At 53.6% G+C, this 20,298-nt stretch overlaps 1 protein-coding gene across 2 annotated transcripts in view; it reads right to left on the bottom strand.

Annotated features, from left to right (window-relative positions):
• The window catches only part of NPC1 (NPC intracellular cholesterol transporter 1), a 52,661-nt gene that overhangs the window by 13,835 nt on the left and 18,528 nt on the right, over window positions 1–20,298 (bottom strand). For both annotated transcript variants that reach the window (XM_039912704.1, XM_029068341.2), the window contains exons 2-13: window positions 15,941–16,063; window positions 14,706–14,812; window positions 13,929–14,104; window positions 10,821–10,988; window positions 9,797–10,046; window positions 8,746–8,822; window positions 6,193–6,563; window positions 5,016–5,242; window positions 3,921–4,021; window positions 1,591–1,693; window positions 741–930; window positions 64–246 (exon numbers count right to left, since the gene is read on the bottom strand). In XM_039912704.1, the coding sequence (XP_039768638.1) occupies window positions 64–246; window positions 741–930; window positions 1,591–1,693; window positions 3,921–4,021; window positions 5,016–5,242; window positions 6,193–6,563; window positions 8,746–8,822; window positions 9,797–10,046; window positions 10,821–10,988; window positions 13,929–14,104; window positions 14,706–14,812; window positions 15,941–16,063 (2,076 nt within the window). The remainder of the gene's footprint in view (window positions 1–63; window positions 247–740; window positions 931–1,590; window positions 1,694–3,920; window positions 4,022–5,015; window positions 5,243–6,192; window positions 6,564–8,745; window positions 8,823–9,796; window positions 10,047–10,820; window positions 10,989–13,928; window positions 14,105–14,705; window positions 14,813–15,940; window positions 16,064–20,298) is intronic.

Here is a 20,298-nt window from a genome sequence, read left to right as displayed (position 1 = left end):
CTCAACCGGGAGAGCAGTCCGGGCCGCCCACCCCAGAGCCCGGGTCCCCCGGACCCCCGGTACCTGAAACGTCTGGACGAGGATGAAGATGTTATCTACTCCGACGGCGAGCACGAGGAACGGGATGACTTCGATCACGATGAGCGTGAGGGGGATTCCCGCGTAGCTGAAGATCCCCAGGGAACAGGCCACCGAGCTCAACACGATCAGGATGCCAGCGATGCCCAGAGAGATTTTAGAATCCACCTGCAAAGGTACCCCAGATCGGCGGTGGTTAGAGAACTATACATCGCTACCGCTTTAGTGTCTGCATTTTCATCTTTGGCACCCTTTTATTTCTAATCGATTTATCTGTTTTCACATCAAAACCCACATCAACCTCTGCGGACAGCGGGAGGGGAGATCAACGATGGGAAGGGCGTGTGGTTTGTAGGAAACTCAGGGCCCGGTGGAAAGAGCGCGGGCCTGGGAGTCAGAGGATCTGGGTTCTAATGCTGGGCTCCACCCCTTGTCTGCTGGGTGACCTGGGGCAGGTCCCTTCGCTTCTCTACGCCTCAGTTACTTCATCTGTAAAATGGGGGCTCAGGGCCTGTTCGGACTGCGAGCCCCACGTGACGCAAGGACCCTGTCCAACCTGACAGAGTTGTGTCTTTCCCATCGCTGAGTACCGTGCCTGCCACATACTAAGCGCGTAACAAATCCCACTGAGCGAACAAAAGCTGGGATCTCCTCCCTCCTACCAGAAGCCTGCTGAAGCTCTTGATGTGCCCCAGCGCTAGGGAAATATAGAGGAACATGACGGCATAGCTGATGACGACCGTGAAGATGTCGCTGTTGCTCTCTCGGTTCAGCTCGTCTTCGATGCTGCGCTCGGCAGAGAAGGAGATGGTGAGGTTTGGGTCCTTGTAGTCTCGGACGAAGCGGATGAATCTGAAGAGAGATCCCGTCATCGGGTGTTAGGGGAGGACAAATCACGAATATTCACATGAGGCCTCTTTCCACCTCTAAAAATGTCACTTGGGATGCCTGTTCATTGGCAACATCAAAGTTGCAAGATTTGAGGGAAAACTCCACTGGAAAATCAGCACGGCTTAGCAAGGGACCGGGAGTCAGAAGGACAAGGGTTCTAATCCCAGCTCCGCCACAAGTCCACTGGATGACCTCGGGCAGGTCATTTCACTTCTCTGGGCCTGTTACCTCATCTGTAAAACAGGCATAAGAGTGTGAGCCCCATGTGGGACAGGGACTGTGCCCAACCTGATTAACTTTTATCTATCCCAGGCTTAGAACAGTGCTTGGCACCAAATAGGCTCTTAACAACTATTAATAATATTATTATTATTATCATAAGGGTTCTTCCAGCTTGGAAGCCCAACTTTTCAGCAGGGTGGGCTGGGCGGGCCCAGGCTTCAGGCTCACGGTCACAGATGGGCCTTCCAAGAGTGCCGGCCAAGGGACGACCGTCCGGAGCCGAAGGGGGAAGGCCGGGGTCAGGGTCGGGGAGACCCCGTCTCGGAAGCGCCTCCGGGGCCTCTGGGCGGGCAGCTTTGGGCGATCCGAGCCGCTTACCAACCACCGGCAGAAACGTACTCTTTTTCCCACGCCTCCGCTCTGCGCAGCTTCTCTGTGTCGTTGTGGTAGTTGTTGACGGGAAAGGTGATGACCAGGGCTGTGGCGTTGTTGTAGTTTTGGTCTGAGGACAAGAAGAGCGGGCTGAGTACGGGCGGGAAGGCCGCCGCGGCTCGTCGGAGTGGACTGGGGTAGGTCCCGCACCACGGACTTGGACATCGAGGGGAGTCCAAAATTCTGCTCCTTTAGCCTCGGAATCCTGCCGCTCTTTCTGGATTTATCGTCGTCCTTGTCTTTTCAATCGTATTTAATGAGCTCTTACTGGGTGCGAAGCACTGTACTAAGAGCTTGGGAGAGTACAACATAACAACGGATAGACACATTCCTGTCCCCAACAAGCTCACGGACTAGAGGGGGAGACACATGTTAACAAATAAATAACGGATATCTACAGATGTGCTGTGGCGCAGGAGAGTGAGAGAAGAGGAGAGGGCTTAGTCAGGGAAAGCTTCTGGGAGGAGATGGGCCTTCAAAAAGGTTTTGAAGTGGGGGAGAGCAATTATCTGTCTAATATGAGGAGGGAGGGCAATCCAGGCCAAAGGCAGAATGTGGGCTAGGAGTCAACGGCGACATAGACGAGATGGAGGTCTTTCGTGTTGCCTGTCTGTCCTCGTGACCTCTTTCCTCATGTGCCCGTTGCCCACGCCCCTCCCCACTTTATTCGGCGATTGCGAGCCCCTTAGGGGCTTGGAAACAGGTCTGATTTTCACCCGGGGAATTTTTCCCAGGGCTTAGTACAGTGCTTTGCCCACAGCAGCAGCTGAACACTCCTCATCCCCACACAGTGTTCAATTCTGAAAGGAAGAGACGCAGCCTGGCAGCACCTGCTCTTGAAATATGGCTGGGGCATTAAGGGGCTGAGGGTGGGGGACAGAAATGGGAGAGGAAAAAGAGATAGAAGAGGAGGAGGAGGGGAAGAGTAAGGAAAAGAAACGGGTTCCTTTTTTTTCTTCTCTATTTTATTTATATTAACTCCTGTCTCCCCCTGTAGACTCGTTCACCCATTCATTAATTTGCTCATATCTATTGAGCACTTACTGTGTGCAAAGCTCTGTACTAAGCACTTGGGAGAGTACAAAGCGTGTCTCCCAACTCTGTTGTCTTGAACTCTCCCAAGAGCTGCCCTGCAGGTTTTGGGGATAGGGAGCAGAGGTGTGTCCCCGCGAGTCCCCTCAAGGTGCCAAACCCTATCCCTCCCTCCCCAAACCCGCCCACACCCTATCCTGGCCAGAGTCCACAACAAACAGAGAATCAAATAATCAGTGGTATTTACTGAGTGCAGAGGACTGTACTAAGCACTATACAACAGAGTCGGTAGACACGTTTCTTGCCCACAACAGGTTTACAGTCTACAGACACTAATATAAGGCTTGTCTGCGGGACGGGGCCTCCGGGGACCACAGGGAATGTAATGTCCAGAATCAATCTCTCTCGTCGTTTTACTGCCTCAGTTAGCCTCAGCCCGATGGCTCCCTCTTTGAGTCAAATCCCTTGGTTTCTCGAACCCCATGTTCTGATTTATTGTTCTCTCCCAAGCGCTCAGTATGGTGCTCTGCACCCAGTAAGCGCTCAATAAATACGACTGACTGATAAACGAAAGTGACGGATCTGGACATAACATGCTGTGGGGCTGAGGGAACGGTGAATAAAGCGGCCAAAGAGATGGGCTCAGCCCTCAAAAGATCCGGTCCCGGCTGTCTGTAGAACACGCCAGTCCTGCTCCAACGAAAAGAGAAGCAGCGTGGTCTAGGGGTGGGGCACGGCCTGGGAGTCAGAAGACCTGGGTTCTAATTCCGACTCCGCCATTTGTCTGCTGGGTGTCCTTGAGCAAGTCACTTCCCTTCCTCTGGGCCTCATTTACCTCATCTGTAAAATGGGGATGGAGACTGTGAAGCCCTAAGTAGGAGAGAGGGACTGTGACCCACCCAACGATCTCGTATCTACCCTGGCACTTAGCCCAGTGCCTGGCACGTAGCAAGCGGGAAGAGCACGGGCTTGGGAGTCAGAGATCGTGGGTTCTAATTCCGGCTTGGCTTATCAGCTGTGTGACTTTGGGCAAGTCACTTAACTTCTCCGTGCCTCAGTTACTTCATCTGGAAAATGAGGATTAAGACTGTGAGCCCCACGGGGGGGCAACCTGATTACCTCGTATCTACCCCAGCACTCACCTCGTATCTACCCCAGCACTTAGAAAAGTGCTTGGCACACAGTAAGCGCTTAACAAATACCATCATATAACAACAACAGAAAAAGGGTAAACTGGCAGGCCCAGCCCCGCTCTGGGTACTCACCATCATAGCCCCCCAACACCAGCCAGGGAAACACCGGCCCTCCAAACGTGCCCAGGCAGGGGTCGTGGAGCAAACTCGTGTCGTTCAGGGACGTGGGGGCCCTGACAAAAGCACCGGGAAGCAAACGCCATTACAACCGGAAACCCGGGGAGCCGGCGCCCCTGCACGGGGAGGGGGCTACGACTACATGAAAAAGTGACCTCAGCAAAGAGGTGACTTCAAACGGCAGGGCCCGTGTCCGAGCGGCTCCTCCTCTAGCTACCCCAGCGCTTAGCCCGTAGCACTTAGCAGATATAACAGTTACCCCTGTGAGTCCCAGAGAGCCTGAGTTGCGGTCCTGGCCGAAACCGGGGTTCCCCACCCTACAGGATCTCCTACGCCCCACCCACAGCGGGACCTCGCTGAAACACAGAGAGTCAGAACGATCCCGCTACAAAGAGCCGACTCGCCGCGGGGCTTGGAGGGGCGGCTGGGGATACCATCCGGTCAGGGTGGGTCTCATCAAGCCCCCCGCCCCCCAACCAAGACCGAGAACTTTTCAGTCCCCCAGGGCCAAATCCAAGGGAAGGGGCTGGAAGGAGACGGGGCCCGGGCTAGGCGAGCAGCGGGTCTGCTCCTTCAGAAAACTCGAGAGGAAACACAGGTAACTCGGTGAGAGGACGGTGAGGACACCCAGCCCGCTCCACGAGCCGCGGCCAACGGGACACAGAAATTAAGCCCTCGGGACCCGGGGCTCTGACGGAAGACACCCCCCCCCCCCCCCCCCCCCGGTCTGAATGAGACAGCGGAAAGCTGCCCTCAGCCAGCGGACACGCAGGGACCACCACTTGTCTGCTGCGCGACCTAGGGCAAGTCACTTCGCTTCTCTGTACCTCTGTAAAATGGGGATTGAGACTGCGAGCCCCACATGGGACAAGGATTGTGTCCAACTCGATTTGCTTGGACCCCAGCAATTAGTACAGTTCCTGGCACATAGTAAGTGCCTAACCACTATCGTCATTATTATTATTATTAAGCTAGCGGCCCCGCTGCTCTCATGCTCAACACGCCGCCCCCGTCATCCACTAGGGCGATTTCCCAGGAGGCTCTGCTCACCGGACGCAGTACAGAAAGTGGGTGTGGTAATCTGCGTAGACAAAGAAACCATCCCCTCTCTCATGGTCGAGGACGGAGTGACTGTTCTGGAAGAAGTTCAGCAGGCTCATAATGGTGCAGTTGTCATTGTAGGGGGCCAGGGGAGCCAGGCAGATGTCTCGGAGACGGACGGTCTCGTTGCCGTAGGAAGCCGTGATGTTCTCGATGGCCGTCTGCAAGTCGAGCACCTAAGAGAGAAAACCACGGCCCATCTCAACCTGCTCTAGGATCCTGGGCCGACCGGAGGGAAAAAATCACTTCCCTGACGGCGTCAGACAGAACCCCGGGCCTAACTCTCGCTATTCTCCTCGAGGGTAGGGATTGGGCCTAATCAGTCTTTTTTGTATGGTATCTGTTAAGCGCTTACCAAGTTCCAGGTAATATACTAAGCCCCAGGGTAGAGATACAAGGTAATCAGGTTGGACACAGTCCGTGTCCCACATGGGGCTCCCGCTCTCAATTCCCATTTTACAGATGAGGGAACTGAGGCACCGAGAAGTTAAGCGACTTGCCCAAGGTCACCCAGCAGACGAATGGCGGAGACCGGATTGGAATCCGGGTCTTTCTGACTCCCAGGCCCGTGCTCTAACCACTAGGCTACGTTGCTTCGATCGTATTTGAGTGCTTACTGTGTGCAGGGAACTGTACTAAGCACTCGAGAGAGTTCATTATACCCAAGCAAAGAAATGGGTTTCGGTGCAAATTAAGCCCAAATGGCCTCTGGAAGGCCAAATGACTTAATGAGCGTATTTTGGACACATCATTAGGAGGACTAATTCTCTGGCCAAGACACTAATGCTAGAAGTTCAAGGAAAACTTGAAAGAGGCAGACCGGCAGCTAGATGGACAGAAACCATAACAACGATAACGGACGAACCGTTAGCAAGGTTATGGATTACGGCAGAAGACGGGACGTTCTGGAGAAAGTACATCACAGAGTCGCTATGAATCGGAAACGACTCGACGGCACTTGATAAATATAACGATACTCTCCCAGGCGCTAGGCGCAGTGCTCTGCACCAGAACTAACGAGTAGATACCATCGATGGGTTGAATCGGCCCAACCAGGTGCCCCCGTCCGCTCAGCCGAGTGGGTGCCCACCCGCAGCAGAGGCGAGGGCGAGGACGCCGCCGGTACCTTGTGCAGTATGGTTTTGTCGAGCGGCGGCCCGAAGGGCACGTCGGTACCAGAGGGGTACGGGGAGAAGGTGTGCCGGGACGTATTGGGGGCCCGGATGATCAGCTGCTCCGTCCGGTAAAAGGGGCCGAAGCGCGTGTCGAAGTATTCCTTCTCCCGGCGGGCTTGGCTGCCGGAGGCCGACCACAGGTCCACGGGATTCGTGGTGATCCGGACGGACGCCAGGCCCGAGCAGCAGGCCGCGATGAACGCCAGGGATGCCACCACGACGGGCAACGGGTGGCGGACGCAGAGAGACCCCCACCGGGAAAATGCCCACCTCAAGCCGCTCTCGAACATCTCCCCCAGACGCTCACAGCGGGAGGCCTCACCTGCAAGACCAGAAAAGCGGACAGGAGGGGAGAGGAGGGGAGGATGTGGGGATGAGGGGCACCACATTGTGAAAGAAGTTGAACCACGGTTCTGAACGTCGGCAGGGAGAACACCGACTACTTCAGGCGGCGGAAAATCCCATTTCACTGCCACGCAGAGGGGGATTTGCCCAGACTCATTCTTTTCCTAGAAATGTGGGAGGGAAAAACAATTCTGCCCACTTCCCTAAAACCAACCACAGAGGAACGGAGAGATTCTTGTCCTCGTTCCTAAAAAGCTGCCCTTTCTCATGATCATAAAGAGCCCCACTTCATCCATCATGTCGTCCCCTCAGCTACCTCCTAGAAATAGCATTTCTCAAGTGCTCGCTTGCGCAGACCTCTGTATTAAGCCCTTGGGAGGGTACAGTAGGGTTAGGAGGTGTGACCCCTACCCTCAGAGAGTTTACCATCTAGACGACACTAAAATAAATTACTAGGTGGGGGAAACAACCGAGTTTAACAATAGGCATTTGGGAGGCAGTGGGGATAGCGATTACTCAAGTGCTATGGGGCTGAACATTCAAGTGCACTGGTGACGCAGAAGCGCTGATGGGGAGGGGGATGTGGGGTGAAAAGATGAGAAATTTCAATAATAATAATAATAATAATGATGGTATTTGCTAAGCGCTTACTATGTGCCAAGCACCGTTCTAAGCACTGAGGTAGATACGAGGTCATCAGGTTGTCCCATGTGGGGCTCACAGTCTTAATCCCCATTTTACAGATGAGGGAACCGAGGCAAAGAAAAGTTAAGCGACCTGCCCAACGTAAAACAGCAGACAAGTGGTGGAGCCAGGATTAGAAACACCGACCTCTGACTCCCAAGCCCGGGCTCTTTCCACTAAGCCACAATCAATCAGTGGTATTCACTGAGTGCTTACTGCGTGCAGAGCACTCTACTAAGCACTTGGGAGAGAACAATACGATAGAGTTGGGAGAAATGATCCCTGCTCTCAGTCAAGGAGCTTACAGTCCAGTCAGGGGAGAAGGACAAGGAAATCAATTAGGAATAACTACAGCGGGTATCTGTTAAGCGCTTACTACGTTCCAAGCACTCTCCTAAGCACTGGGGTAGATATACAACAATCAGATCCCACATAGGGCCCATAGTCTAAGCAGGAGGGAAAACAGGTACTGAATCCCCAGTTGAGGGACTGAGATCCAGAGAAGTGAAGTGACTTGCCCCAGGTCACACAGCAGACCGGAATTAGAACCCAGGTCCTCTGAACCTCAGGCCCCCACGCTCTTTCCAGTAGACCTTGTTGCTTAGAGATAGGGGAAGTGGCAGAGAATAAGGATGTGTCCTGAAGTGCCGAGGGTTTGGCAGTGCGGGGGGTGGAGCGTCCTGAAGGCCTTTAGATCCAACAGACATTGGGGGTAAATAAAAAGGAGGGCGAATAGGATGAGGAAATGACAAGGTTAGTCAGGGGAGGCTTCTCGGAGGAGGTGTGACTTCAGCAGGGCTTTGCAGGTGGAGAGAGTTGTAGTCCGTTGAGTGTGGAGGGGGAGGGAGACCCAGGCCAGAAGGAAGATGAGATTGAGGTGCAGCGAGTAGGTTGGCTTTAGAAGGGCGAAGTGCACGGGCTGGGTTCAGTCAGTCAGTTGTACTATTGAGCACTTGCTGTGATCAAAACACTGTACTAAGCGCTTGGGAGAATACATTATACAACAATATAACAGACACCACCTGGCCACAGTGAGCTTAGAGTCTAGAGGGGAAGACAGACATTAATAAAAATCAATACGTCACAGATATGAAAGCTCCTTTGGGGCAAGGAATGCGTTTGATAATTGTTGGATTGTTCTCTCCCAAGCACTCTGGACAGTGCTCTGCACACAGTAAGTGATCAGTAAAGACGACAATGAAGGGGAGAGCGGACTGAGCGACTAGTGGGGGAAGGGCTTTGAAGACGGACAGAGTCGTTCATTTACTCAAGTATTTGGGCATCTGGGCCTCAAGTTACATTACTATTTGTCCCGTCCCATTTGGATTTAGGCTCTTCAAGGCAGGGATCTGCCTAACACATCTTTCGGTGCCATCTCCCAGGCACCTCGCCCAGCTCTCTCCGTCCATCTGAACTCTTGATACCAGCACCCACCCAGAGAGTCAAAATCCCGCTCATTCGGGTCCCAAACCTACCTTTGTCACTGTTAGCGTTGACCGAAAAAGCTATATTGCTGTCAATGGGTGCGTACTCGGAGACGAAATACCGTTTCCTGAAAACCAGAAGTAAATGGGATATCAGGGTCAAGACCCATTCAATAAGTACTCTGGAGCTGGCCGGTCTTCACACGTATTCATTCCGTCGTATTTATTGAGCAACCTACTGTATGCAGAGCGCTGTGCCAAACGCTCAGGAGAGTACAACAGTAATGGGATGCTTACTTTTCTGGTTCTCCCTGCCCCGTCCCTTCACCCCACATCTGCCTCGTAAAGTTAACCAGGCCTGAGATTAGACAACAACAGCCTCTGCTTCCAAATCTTTAGCCATTCCCGAGTCTTCGGCCCGCCCAACCGAACTACGTTTTCCCGGTTTGGGACGTTAATCCCTCTTAAAGGAAGGTGGCAAAACCTCGGTTTGTGATGTGAGAGACTAAAAGCCACTTGAATTAAGTGGCTTCCTCACCAGATTTTATTGTTTCCAGTAACGACCGGCCTGCTCTCAATTGGGGAAGAGCCGACTGCTTTAAATCAACAGAGGTGCGATTACATTTCTTGGCAAAAACACCCTTGGACGTTAAATTGCTTTTCCGAAGTTGAACAGGATAATTCTTAGACTGATCTCGAATCCAATTTCATGACGCTGTCATTCCGACCGGATCAAAAGAGGAGCCATCGGGAGCCGCTAACCACGGTTTTGTAGTAGCCGGAAAGGTGAGGCATTGGGGGCTCTCTGACCAGAAAGCTCGGCTGCAGTTCCCTGGTTGAGGATATCTTTAAATTGGGGGTCTAAGGCTGACGGTACCGTGGACTGGAGAATGGCGGGGGAAGCCTTGCTTCCACCCTCCGTGCTCCAAGAATCCAGAGACCCTCCGAGAATCCAGAAAGTGGAACGGCAATGCTCTCTGGGAAGTATTTCCATTCTGCCAGTGGGCAAATAATACACTCTTCTGTTAATGTCGGACCATCACAAACACACACACACACGCTTCACAAAACAAAAACGGGGAATGCACACACACCTCCTTACCTGTAGCACCAGACTCCAAAAAACGCTCCGAAGAACACAAACAGAAAGCCCATGTAAGAAAGCCACATGATGACATACATGGCATCCAAACCAAAGATCCTCCATGGGACAGGAGGGGGCAGGGGCTGGGGCTTGGGACCGCACACGATGGAACAATCCTGGCAGCTACACGGTCCGGTGGTCTCGTCCACGGATTCGTTGCAGCCTCTGGTTGCGTTGCTCATGGGGATCATCCCTCGGATGGAAACGTCTGGAGGAGCAAAGGGGGATGGTGAACTGGGTTCGAATTGAAATCCTCCGCAAGAAACTTACTGGAGGATCAGCGCGATCTAGTGGTAGGATCACGGGCCTAGGAGTCAGAGGGCTTGGGTTCTAGTCCTGGCTCTACCACGTGCCAGCTGTGTGTGATCTTGTGCAAGTCGTTTCACTTCTCTGTGCCTCGGTTTTCTCATCTGGAGAATGGGGAGTCAATACCTGTTCCCCCTCCCACATAATAGTCACATTCCCTGTCCACAATGAGCTTTCAGTCTTGAGGGGGAGACAGACAACATAAATAAAATTAGAGAAATATGCATAAATACCCTGGGCTGGAAGAATAAAAGGAGCAAATCAAGGTGACACAGAAGCGAATGGGAGAAGAGGGTTTAGTCGGGAAAGGCCTCTTGGAGGGGGAGATGTGCCTTCAAGAAGGCACTGAAGGGGGGAGAGTCATTGTCTGTTGGATATGAGGAGGAAGAGCGTTCCAGGCCAGAGGCAGGACATGGGTGAGAGGTCAGCCGTGAGACAGATGAGATGGAGGTAGAGTGAGAAGGTTGGCATTGGAGGAGCAAAGTGTGCAGGCTGGGTTGTAGTAGGAGAGAAGCGAGGTAAGAGGGGGCAAGGAGATGGGCTGCTTTAAAGCCGATGGTCAGAGTCACTTCCCACCTGCCCTCCCAGGAAATGAACCACCCCCACGACACCATCAGGGGGACGGAATGTCCATTCCAGGGTGGGATTCGGGGAGTGGGGAGGCGGGGTCTCTTACCGGAGAAGATGGGCGTGATGGTGAAAGGCGCCTGCCCGTTGTCCTTGTTGAACATGTATTCGATCCAGTTGGTGGCGTTGCAGTCCTTGGCGTCTCTCCCGCACAGCAGCCCCAGGGCCTTGTCGTTGCTGGACGGAGCCTCCACGTCGCGACAGGCACCGTACATGGCTGAGGGACGGATGACAAGGTCAGAGGGCGTCAGTCAGAAGGCTCGCTCTGCCCAGCTGATCCTTCCCTGAGATGACGGTGGAAGGCGGCGGCCAGGATGCTAAATACCGCCGGCGGAGGTTCCCCTTTGGGGAAGCAGCGAGGCCCTAGTGGAAAGTGCTTGGGCTCCGGAGTCAGGGGATTTGGGTTCTAATCTGGGCCCTGCCACCTGCCTGCTGTGTGACCTCAAGTCACTTCTCGGTCCCTCCGTCTCTAAGCTCGTCATGGGCAGGGAATGTGTCTGATACAGTGTTATACTGGGCTCTCCCGAGCACTTAGCCCAGTGCTCTGCCCGCAGAAAGCGCTCGATAAATACGACTGACATCTGCAAAACGGGGATGAGAGACCTCTTCTCCCTCCCCTTTAGGCAGTGGGCCTCCTGGGGGATAGAGATCGGGTCTGATCCGACTGTACTGTACCCCAGTGCTTGGTGTAGAGTAAGCCCTTAAATACCCCAATTTATCATTATTACTAGAGTTCTACGAAGGAGAGCTCTGGGAGATGGAGCCAAAGCAGAACTGGCTCCAAGCAGGGCCGGAAGGCCCAGGAATTGGGGTGGGGGTAAATAATAATAATAATAATAATAATAATGATGATGGTATTTAAGCACTATGTGCCAAGCACCGTTCTAAGCACTGGGGTAGATACAGCGTAAGCAAGTTGTCCCACATGGAGCTCACAGTCTAAATCCCCACTTTATAGATGAGGCACAGAGTAGTGAAATGACTTGCCCAAAGTCACCTAGCAGACAAGTGGCAGAGCCGAGATTAGAACCCACGACGTCTGACTCCCAAACCCGTGCTCTTTCCACCAAGCCACGCTGCTTCTCTGTGCCTCAGTTTCCGCACCTGAAAAATGGGGGTTAAGACGGTGAGCCCCATTTGGGACTCATCTTCCCACTCAAACCCTGTCCTCCCCCTGACTTTCCCATCACTGTAGACGGTACCACCGTCTTTCCTGTCTCACAAGCCCATAACCTTGGAGTTATCCTTGACTCCTCTCTCTCTCATTCAACTCACATTTAATCCATCGCTAAATCCCATCAGACCCACCTTCACAACACCTTTAAAATCTGCCCTTTTCCTCATCCAAACTGCTATCACCTTAACACAGTCACTCATTCTATCCTGCCTGGATTACTGCATCAGCCTCCTTGCTGACCTCCCAGCCTCCTGTCATTCATTCATTTAGTATTTATTGAGTGCTTACTATGTGCAGAGCACTGTACTAAGCGGTTGGAATGTACAATTCAGCAACAGATAGAGACAATCCCTGCCCAATGACGGGTTTACAGTCTAATTGGGGGAGACAGACGGACAAAAACAAGACAATTTAATCGCAATAAATAGAATCAAGGGGATGTACACCTCATTAACCAAATAAATAGGGTAATAAAAATATATACAAATGAGCACAGTGCTGAGGGGAGGGGAAGGGAGAGGCAGAGGGAAAGGGGGGACAGGGCGCTTACCTGAGGGGAGGTGAAGGGGGGTAGAGAGGGAGCAGAGGGAAAAGGGGAGCTCAGTCTGGGAAGGCCTCTTGGAGGAGGTGAGCTTTAAGTAGGGTTTTGAAGAGGGGAAGAGAATCAGTTTGGCGGAGGTGAGGAGGAGGGAGGGCTTTCCGGGACCGCGAAAGGACATGGCCCGGGGGTTGACGGTGGGATAGGCGAGAACGGGGGACGGTGAGGAGGTGGGCGTCAGAGGAGCAGAGCGTGCGGGGTGGGCAGTAGAAAGAGAGAAGGGAGGAGAGGTAGGAAGGGGCAAGTGATGGAGAGCCTTGAAGCCAAGAGTGAGGAGTTTTTGTTTCGTGCGGAGGTCGACAGGCAACCACTGGAGGTTTTTAAGGAGGGGAGTGACATGCCCAGAGCGTTTCTGCAGGAAGATGATCCGGGCAGCGGAGTGAAGAATAGACTGGAGCGGAGAGAGACCAGAGAGAAGGCTGACACAGTAATCCAGCCGGGATATTATGAGAGCTCTCCCCACTCCGGTCCACGCTTCACCCTCCTGTGCAGATCGTTTTTCTACAAAAACGCTCAGGACACGTTTCCCCACTCCTCAGGAAGCTCCAGTGGTTGCCCACCCACCTTCATATCAAACAAAAACTCCTCACCATTGGCTTTAAAGCAGTCCATCGCCTTACCCCCACTTAACGCACTTTGCTACTCTCCTACTACAACCCAGCCCTCACACACGGCTCCTCTAATGTTAATCTTCTCACTGTGCCTCCCTCTCGTCTATCTCGCCGCCTCTGTTCCAGCAGTGACTTGGGACGTGGGCTCTGATCCTGGCTCCCGGCTGTGTGACCTTGGGCAAGTCACTTCTCTGTGGCCCCGGCCGGCTGCCCTCCCTGTGCCCCTCGCCCACGGAGGGGTCTCCTGCCTGGAAAACTGAGGCTAGTTGGGGCAAAGTCACAGACGGGGCCCCTCGGGTAGGCCACCCCCGAATGGTGTCTGGGCAGCCCTCTTCTGCCTGGCTCAGACTCCGTTGCAGCCTACATCTTTGCAGACAAGTAGTCCGGCAATTCTCTAGACGACACTGCTGAATGAGACCCCCCTCCCTCCAACGCCCGCTGGGCGGGGGGCTGCTGTCTCCCTCTCTAGAGTGCAAGCTCATTGCCAGCAGGGAATGTCTTTCTTATACTGTCCTCTCCCCAAGTGCTTCGTACAGTGCTCCGCCCACAGAAAGCACTCGAGAAATACGATCGACTGACTGAGGCGGCCCCTGAGTATCGGCAGTTTTCCCAGCCGGTGCTTAGGATACCTTTTCCCACCCTTCCCTCCCCTCACAGGTGTTTCCACTCAGGAGGGGGAGAGCAGGGGGGCGGGGAGCGAGGAACAGGAAGCGGGGCCCCGTCGCCGCTTCCCGGCGGCTCCCGACTCCCAGGTTTCCTGGATGGGCTCACCGTCGGCAAAGCTCTTCCCGATGTAGTACTCCAGGGTTTCGACGTTCTTTTTGGTTATATTGCTGACGGGGTCCACGAAGTCTCCCGTCGTGGTGACGTTCAGGAACTGGCCCTGGTAGGGGCTGCACGTCAGCTCGCAGAATAGGTTCATCAGGTTGTAGAAGCAGGACGGACACCTGCGGAAAGCCCCGAGAGCGTGGAATGGACCCCTCGCCGCCCCCGGCCCAGACTTCCCCGTCAGCCAGTCAGTCTATTGCATTTATTGAGGGCTTGCTGTGTGCAGAGCACTGTATTGAGCGCTTGGGAGAGTACAATACAACAAGATGTATTCCCTGCTCACGAAGAGCTCACAGTCCAGAAGGGGAGACAGACATTAATATAAATAAATAAATTACAGATATATATATGTGTGTGGGGCTGGGAGGGGGGGATGAATAAAGGGAGCAAGTCAGGGTGATGCAGAAGGGAGTGGGAGAAGAGGAAAAGAGGGCTTAGTCAGGGAAGGCCTCTTGGAGGAGATGGGCCTTCAATGAGGTCTTGAAGAGGGGGAGAGTGATCGTCTGAGGCCAGAGGCTGGACATGGGCGAGAGGTCAAAGGTGAGAGCAGGACCCCACAGTACAGTGGTGCAGCTCTTCCTATTCTCCGTGGCGGGCAGGGAGCGTGTCTACCGACTCCGGGGCACTGGGCGCTCCCGGGCGCTCAGAGCAGGGGTCTGCACGCAAGAAGCGCTCAATGCAGGCCATTCATTGATGGACCAACTGGGGTACGAAGCCTACCTGGACAGGAACTGTAGCGGCAGCTGCAGCTTGTCTTTCAGGGTGTGAAGCTGCTGCACATCGCAACAAAGGCTAACGTTACCGAAGAAAAGACCTGGACAGAGTTCCTTTAGGGAAGGCGGCGGAGGGGGGAAAGGAAGAAAAAAAAAGGAAATAGATTTTTCAGCATTTAAAGAGGAAGCAGACGTCCAGTCAGGAGACCCGGTTTTAATCCCGGCTTTGCCACTTGCCTGATGGGTGACCTTGGACAAGTCTCTTTGCTTCTAATAATAATAATAATAATTGTGGTATTTGTTAAGCGCTTACTGTGTGCCGGGCACTGTACTAAGCACTGGAGTAGATCCGAGCTAGTCAGGTTGGACACAGTCCCTGTGCCACGTGGGGCTCACAGTCTCAATCCCCATTTTCTCTGGGCCTCAGCTTCCTCATCTGTAAAATGGGGATCCCATACCGGTTCTCCCTCTTAGACCGGGATCTAAGTAAGCGCTGACTCTCACACCATCATCGTCGTCCCTCTTCCGGCAACCCAGCTTCCTTCCCGAGGCCAGTTCATCTCCCGGACTGCGGAGGCACGGCCACCACTTCCTCCCACTTTGGGACTGCGGGCACAGCCGTGGCAGCGAGGGGCACCGAATAGTCAGGAGGGGTCCTGGCGGGCTTCATGGGCAACGGTGGGAGGCCGGGGGGAAAGCCCAGGGGGGATCCCGACGGGGGGGAAACTCCAGTCCCCAGCCAGCCTTCCGGAAACCCGTTTCAAAGTCCCGGCTTAGGGAGTCTAACTGGTTCGATGGGGTCCTTTGCAGAACTTGCAAGTTTCCATTGCACAACACACGGGACCCAGAATTAGCAGTCGGGGGAGGCGGGGAGCTTCCAAGTCTGGCATGCGGCAAGTGCAAAGAATGCCACTGACTGGAGGGGTTGTTTTCATCCTCCCTGAAGAGAGTTCTCATTAAGAGGTGCTTGAAGTCTCATAGAATGGCGCCACCGGTGTCTCTTCCTCCCCCCACGCACCTCTGTTGGAAGCTGAGGCCCAGAGAAAATGGGGATTAAGACCGCGAGCCCCACGAGGGACAGGGACTGTGTCCAACCTGACTAGCTTGGATCGACTCCAGTGCTTAGAACAGTGCCTGGCACACAGTAAGCGTTTAACAAATACCACAATACCACAGGGCGGAATCAATGGTATTTATTGAGCACTTGCCATGTGCAGAGCACTGTAAACTCAGGAAACTCACCTGGATTAAGTCGTATCCATCTTCTGGCAATGGTATCGGTGGACCGGAATATTCACAGTTATACCTCTTGTCTCCAGAGGCTATCCCACACTCCCCATACCAAATGCACGATTGGGAAAATACCTAGACAGGAAGGAGAGTGAAGTGTCAGTAACCAAAAAATATCCAGCAGAGCCGGTGGGTCCAAAAACCGTTGGATCCTTTGAGAGCTCTGCTCTGAAACATAAAAGACCCTCTGCCACACGGGTGTCACAACACAAGTCCGGACTGCAGCATCTCTATTCTGAAAAGCCTAAACGCTCGTCCTCGCGGCCTTCACGGAGCAGGATACGCTAGCCGCCGCTTGTGAAATGGCCAAAAAAATTTCCCGGAGGGCAGTCAGTCAGTCGGTGGTATTTACTGAGCGCTTACTGTGTGCACAGCACTGTATTAAGCACCTGGGAGAGTACGATAATAACAGACATTCCCCGCCCACAACAAACTGACAGTCTGGAAGGGGAGACAGACATGAATACAAATAAATTAGACATGCACGTAAGTGCCGTGGGGCTGGGAGAGGGGAGCAAGTCAAGGTGACACAGAAGCGAGTGGGAGGAGAGGAAAGGAGGTCTTAGTCGGGGAAGGCCTCTTGGAGGAGATGGGTCTTCAATAAGACTTTGAAGCGGGGGAGAGAAACTGTCGGATAGGAGGAGGGAGGGGGTTTCAGACCAGAAGCAGGATGTGGGCGAGAGATCGGCGGCGAGATAGCCGAGATGGAGGTACAGTGAGAAAGGCTGGCATTAGAGGAGCGAAGTTTGTGGGCTGGGCACAAAGACCCCCTTTCCTTTGCAGGTAATAAGGGAGAGAGAGAGAGCTTTGTTTTCGTGGTTTATTTCACAATGATATTTGTTGAACAGTTACTACGGGCCAGACACTGTACTAAGCACCGGGATGTATACATGCTAAACAGATGGAGGCAGTTCTTGGTCCCACATGGAGCTCACGACGTCAAGCCCCACTCTACAGATACAGAGAAGTTAAGTGACTTGGCCAACGTCACACAGCAGACGCGAGGCGGAGCCGGGATTAGAACCCAGGTCCCCTGACTCCCAGGCCTGGGCTCTTTCCACGAGGCCGTGCTACGTCTCATCCGTTAAACGGAGGGGAGGGCACTGCTATCTGGGGGCTGCTCAGAGAGGTAGCTAGAGAGCTAGCAAGTAACCTGCTCTGCACACAGGAAGCGCTCAACAGATACCGCCGATTGATAAGATCTCGGGAAACTATCCCAGGATCACTGTGAGGAGCGGGAGTTCTCTGCTCGCTGGGGTGGAGGAAACTGATGGTTGACCTCTGACCTCCCCCACCCCTGCCCCGAATGGGGCAGTCCTGTCGGGAAGGCCTCTCTCTGCGGGGACGCTTTTGGACTACTCAGAATTCTTGTCTCCTGCCTGCCTTGCTGGAGGGTTTCCAGCTGCTCCTGACTCAGGGCGAGCAACTGAACAGTGAGGAGAGAGCAGTCCAAACATCCCGGGCAGATTTCACAAGAGCTCCATGAGGTCGCCTTGTGACACTCACAAGGGCCGGGCAGAGTCATCCCGGGGGTGGGGAGGGCCACTCCGTCAGCACTTCGTTTCCCAGGGCGTCCGCGTGCCCTTGACCTCGGCCCAAAGCGGCCCCCGACCTCCCCCTCCCGCGGGAGGACGTCACCGCCCGGCAGCCACTCGGGAAGGGAGCCGGCATCCAGGTGACCGGTGGTGAGAGCTGTACCCGCCCCGCCCATCACGCTGGGCGTCCGCCAAGCTCTTCCCTGTAGTCGTTTGCGCACCTGCCCCTCGGTCTTCCGAGCTCCCCGAAGGACCGCCGCCTCTCTCCTGACGGCCCAAAGGCAGGGCGGCCTGTCGGTTGTGACCTTCTCCCAACCCGGGATTAGACACCGGGTTTCCCTGCGACTTTACTGAGAAACAGCACGGCCCAGGGGACAGAGCCCGGGGCCTGGGAGTCGGGGGACCCGGACTATAATCCCGGCTCTGTACTCGCCGGCCGTGTGACCTCGGGCAGGTCACTTCACTGGGCCTCAGTTCCCATCTGTCAGATGGGGATTCGGTACCTGTTCTCCCTCCTACTTAGACTGTGGAGGACGGGGACTTTGTCCAACCTGATTATCTTGTATCTAGAATACAGGGCTTGGTTTAGCAACTGTACTCTCACTAGATTTTCAGTGGTATCTGTTATGCATTTTCTAGGTGCCAGGAACTGTACTGAACGCTGGAGTAGATATAAGATAATCGAGTTGGACACAGTCCAGGACCCACAAGGGGCTCACTGTCTCAATCCCCATTTTGCAGATGAGGTAACTGAGGCCCAGAGAAACGAAGTGACTTTCCCATGGTCACACAGCAGGCGAGTAAGTACTAGGCTGTAAAATCATTGTGAGCAGGGAATGCGTGTCTGTTTATTGTTATATTGCACTCTTCCAAGTACTTAGGACACAGCATTCTGCACACAGCAAGCGCTCGATAAATATGGCTGAATGAATGAACGAGCTGGAATTAGAACCCATGTCCCCTGACTCCCAGGCTCAAGCTCTATCCACTAGGCATGCGGATTTCTAGTATGACTGCTATAACTCTTTTTGGTACGGTATTCGTTAAGCGCTTACTGTTCTAAGCGCTGTTCTTACTGGTCAAGCACTGTTCTAAGCGCTGGGGTAGACACAGGCTAATCAGAGCCAGAGGAGTTTAAAGAGTCTGCCCCTCGATCCCCATTGTAGGGATGACGGAACTGAGGCCCAGAGAAGCTAAGTGACTTGACCAATGTCACAGAGCAGGCGTGAGGAGGAGCCGGGATTAGAACCCAGGTCCTCTGACTCCCAGGCCTAGGCTCTTGATTCCAGGGCTCTCGTTGCATCCTCAGATAAGGCGGCATAAAATCGGCTAAGATGGAACATGCTCCCAAAGCTGCTGATGCTAACAGTGAAGGGGAAGAAGTGACCCAAGGAAGCTGCCGTCCTGACTCACCCAGGCACCCCATCACGGGCTTGCTTTAGGATTTTCATTTTCTTCTCTGAGATAAACAAATCTGCTTAGTACTTGGCAAATCCCTGGTCTGCTGATCCTGTCAAATGTTTTTGTACGATGGGCAGATAAAGTAGGGAGGCCTTGGGATGGCCCGGCCTCTGCCCTCCTGACACCGCTTGGCTGCGATGATCACTTCGTGTCTGTCCTTTGGTCTGGAGTCCTTGGGAGATGACGTGAGGGCATTCATTTATACTAAAGCTTCTCAAAGGGTAGTGTGATCCAGTGGGAAAAACGCACAATCAGGAGTCAGGAGACCTGGGTTCCAATCCCAGCTCTGCCACTTGCCTGCTGTGTGACCTCAGGCAAGTCACAATCTCTCTGAGCCTGGGTTTCCTCATCTGTAAAATGGGGACAAGACACCTGCTATCCCCACTGCAACTGAGAGCCCTTTGCGGGACGGGCAAACGTCCACACTGGCAATCTTCCCCTTCCCCACTGCTCACCCGAACAGCTTGGAGGGTACGAAGCATTTAATGAACACCATACTAAATACCGTCATTCACCACCCACCTGAAGTCTTTCACAGACACCACCCGCCCCCGCCCATCCCTCAAACGTCACACCCCAAACAGCCTGAATAGAAAGGTGGGTGAAAGGAACATTCTATGCTTCTTCAACCAGTGGTATTTATTGAGTGCTTACTTTGGTTTTTGTTTTTTTTAAGTGGTATTTCTTAAGTGTTTACTATGTGCAGGCTCTGAACTAAGTCTTGGGGTAGAAACAAGCTAATCGGGTTGGATAGGGTCCATGTCCCACATGGGGCTCTCAGTCCTAATCCCCCATTTTTCAGATGAGGTAAGTGAGGCACAGAGAAGTCAAGAGACCCGCCCAAGGCCACCCAGCAGACGAGTGGCAGAGTCGGCATAAGAACCTACGTCCTCTTGACTCCCAGGCCCGTGTCTATCCACTAGGCCGCACTGCTTACTATGCGCAGACAGATTATCATACTAAGCACTTGGGAGAGGTGCAAAAGAGTTGGTCTGCACGATCCCTGCCTTCAAGGATCTTACAGTCCAGAGAGATGGGGAGATGGAAATTTAAATAAATTTCAGAAAAGGGAAGTGGCAGAGAATAAGTATCTGGATGTAAGTACCCTGGGGCTGGGGGTGGGGTGAGTAGCCAGTACAGACCCAAGTGCGTAAGCAAGGCAGAGGGGAGAGTGGGGAAATGAGGGAGTTAGTCAGGGAAGGCCTCTTGGAAGAGATGAGATTTTAACAAGTCTCTGAAGATGGGGAGAATGATCATCCATCAGACACGAAAGGGGAGGAGTTCCAGGCCAGAGGCAGGACGTGGGCAGGATGT

This window comes from Ornithorhynchus anatinus, chromosome 7 (assembly GCF_004115215.2).
Source record: "Ornithorhynchus anatinus isolate Pmale09 chromosome 7, mOrnAna1.pri.v4, whole genome shotgun sequence".
In the NCBI taxonomy this organism is placed as follows: Eukaryota; Metazoa; Chordata; class Mammalia; order Monotremata; family Ornithorhynchidae; genus Ornithorhynchus; species Ornithorhynchus anatinus.
Note: the sequence above shows the minus strand (reverse complement) of the source record. Positions and strands in the feature narration are given on the sequence as shown.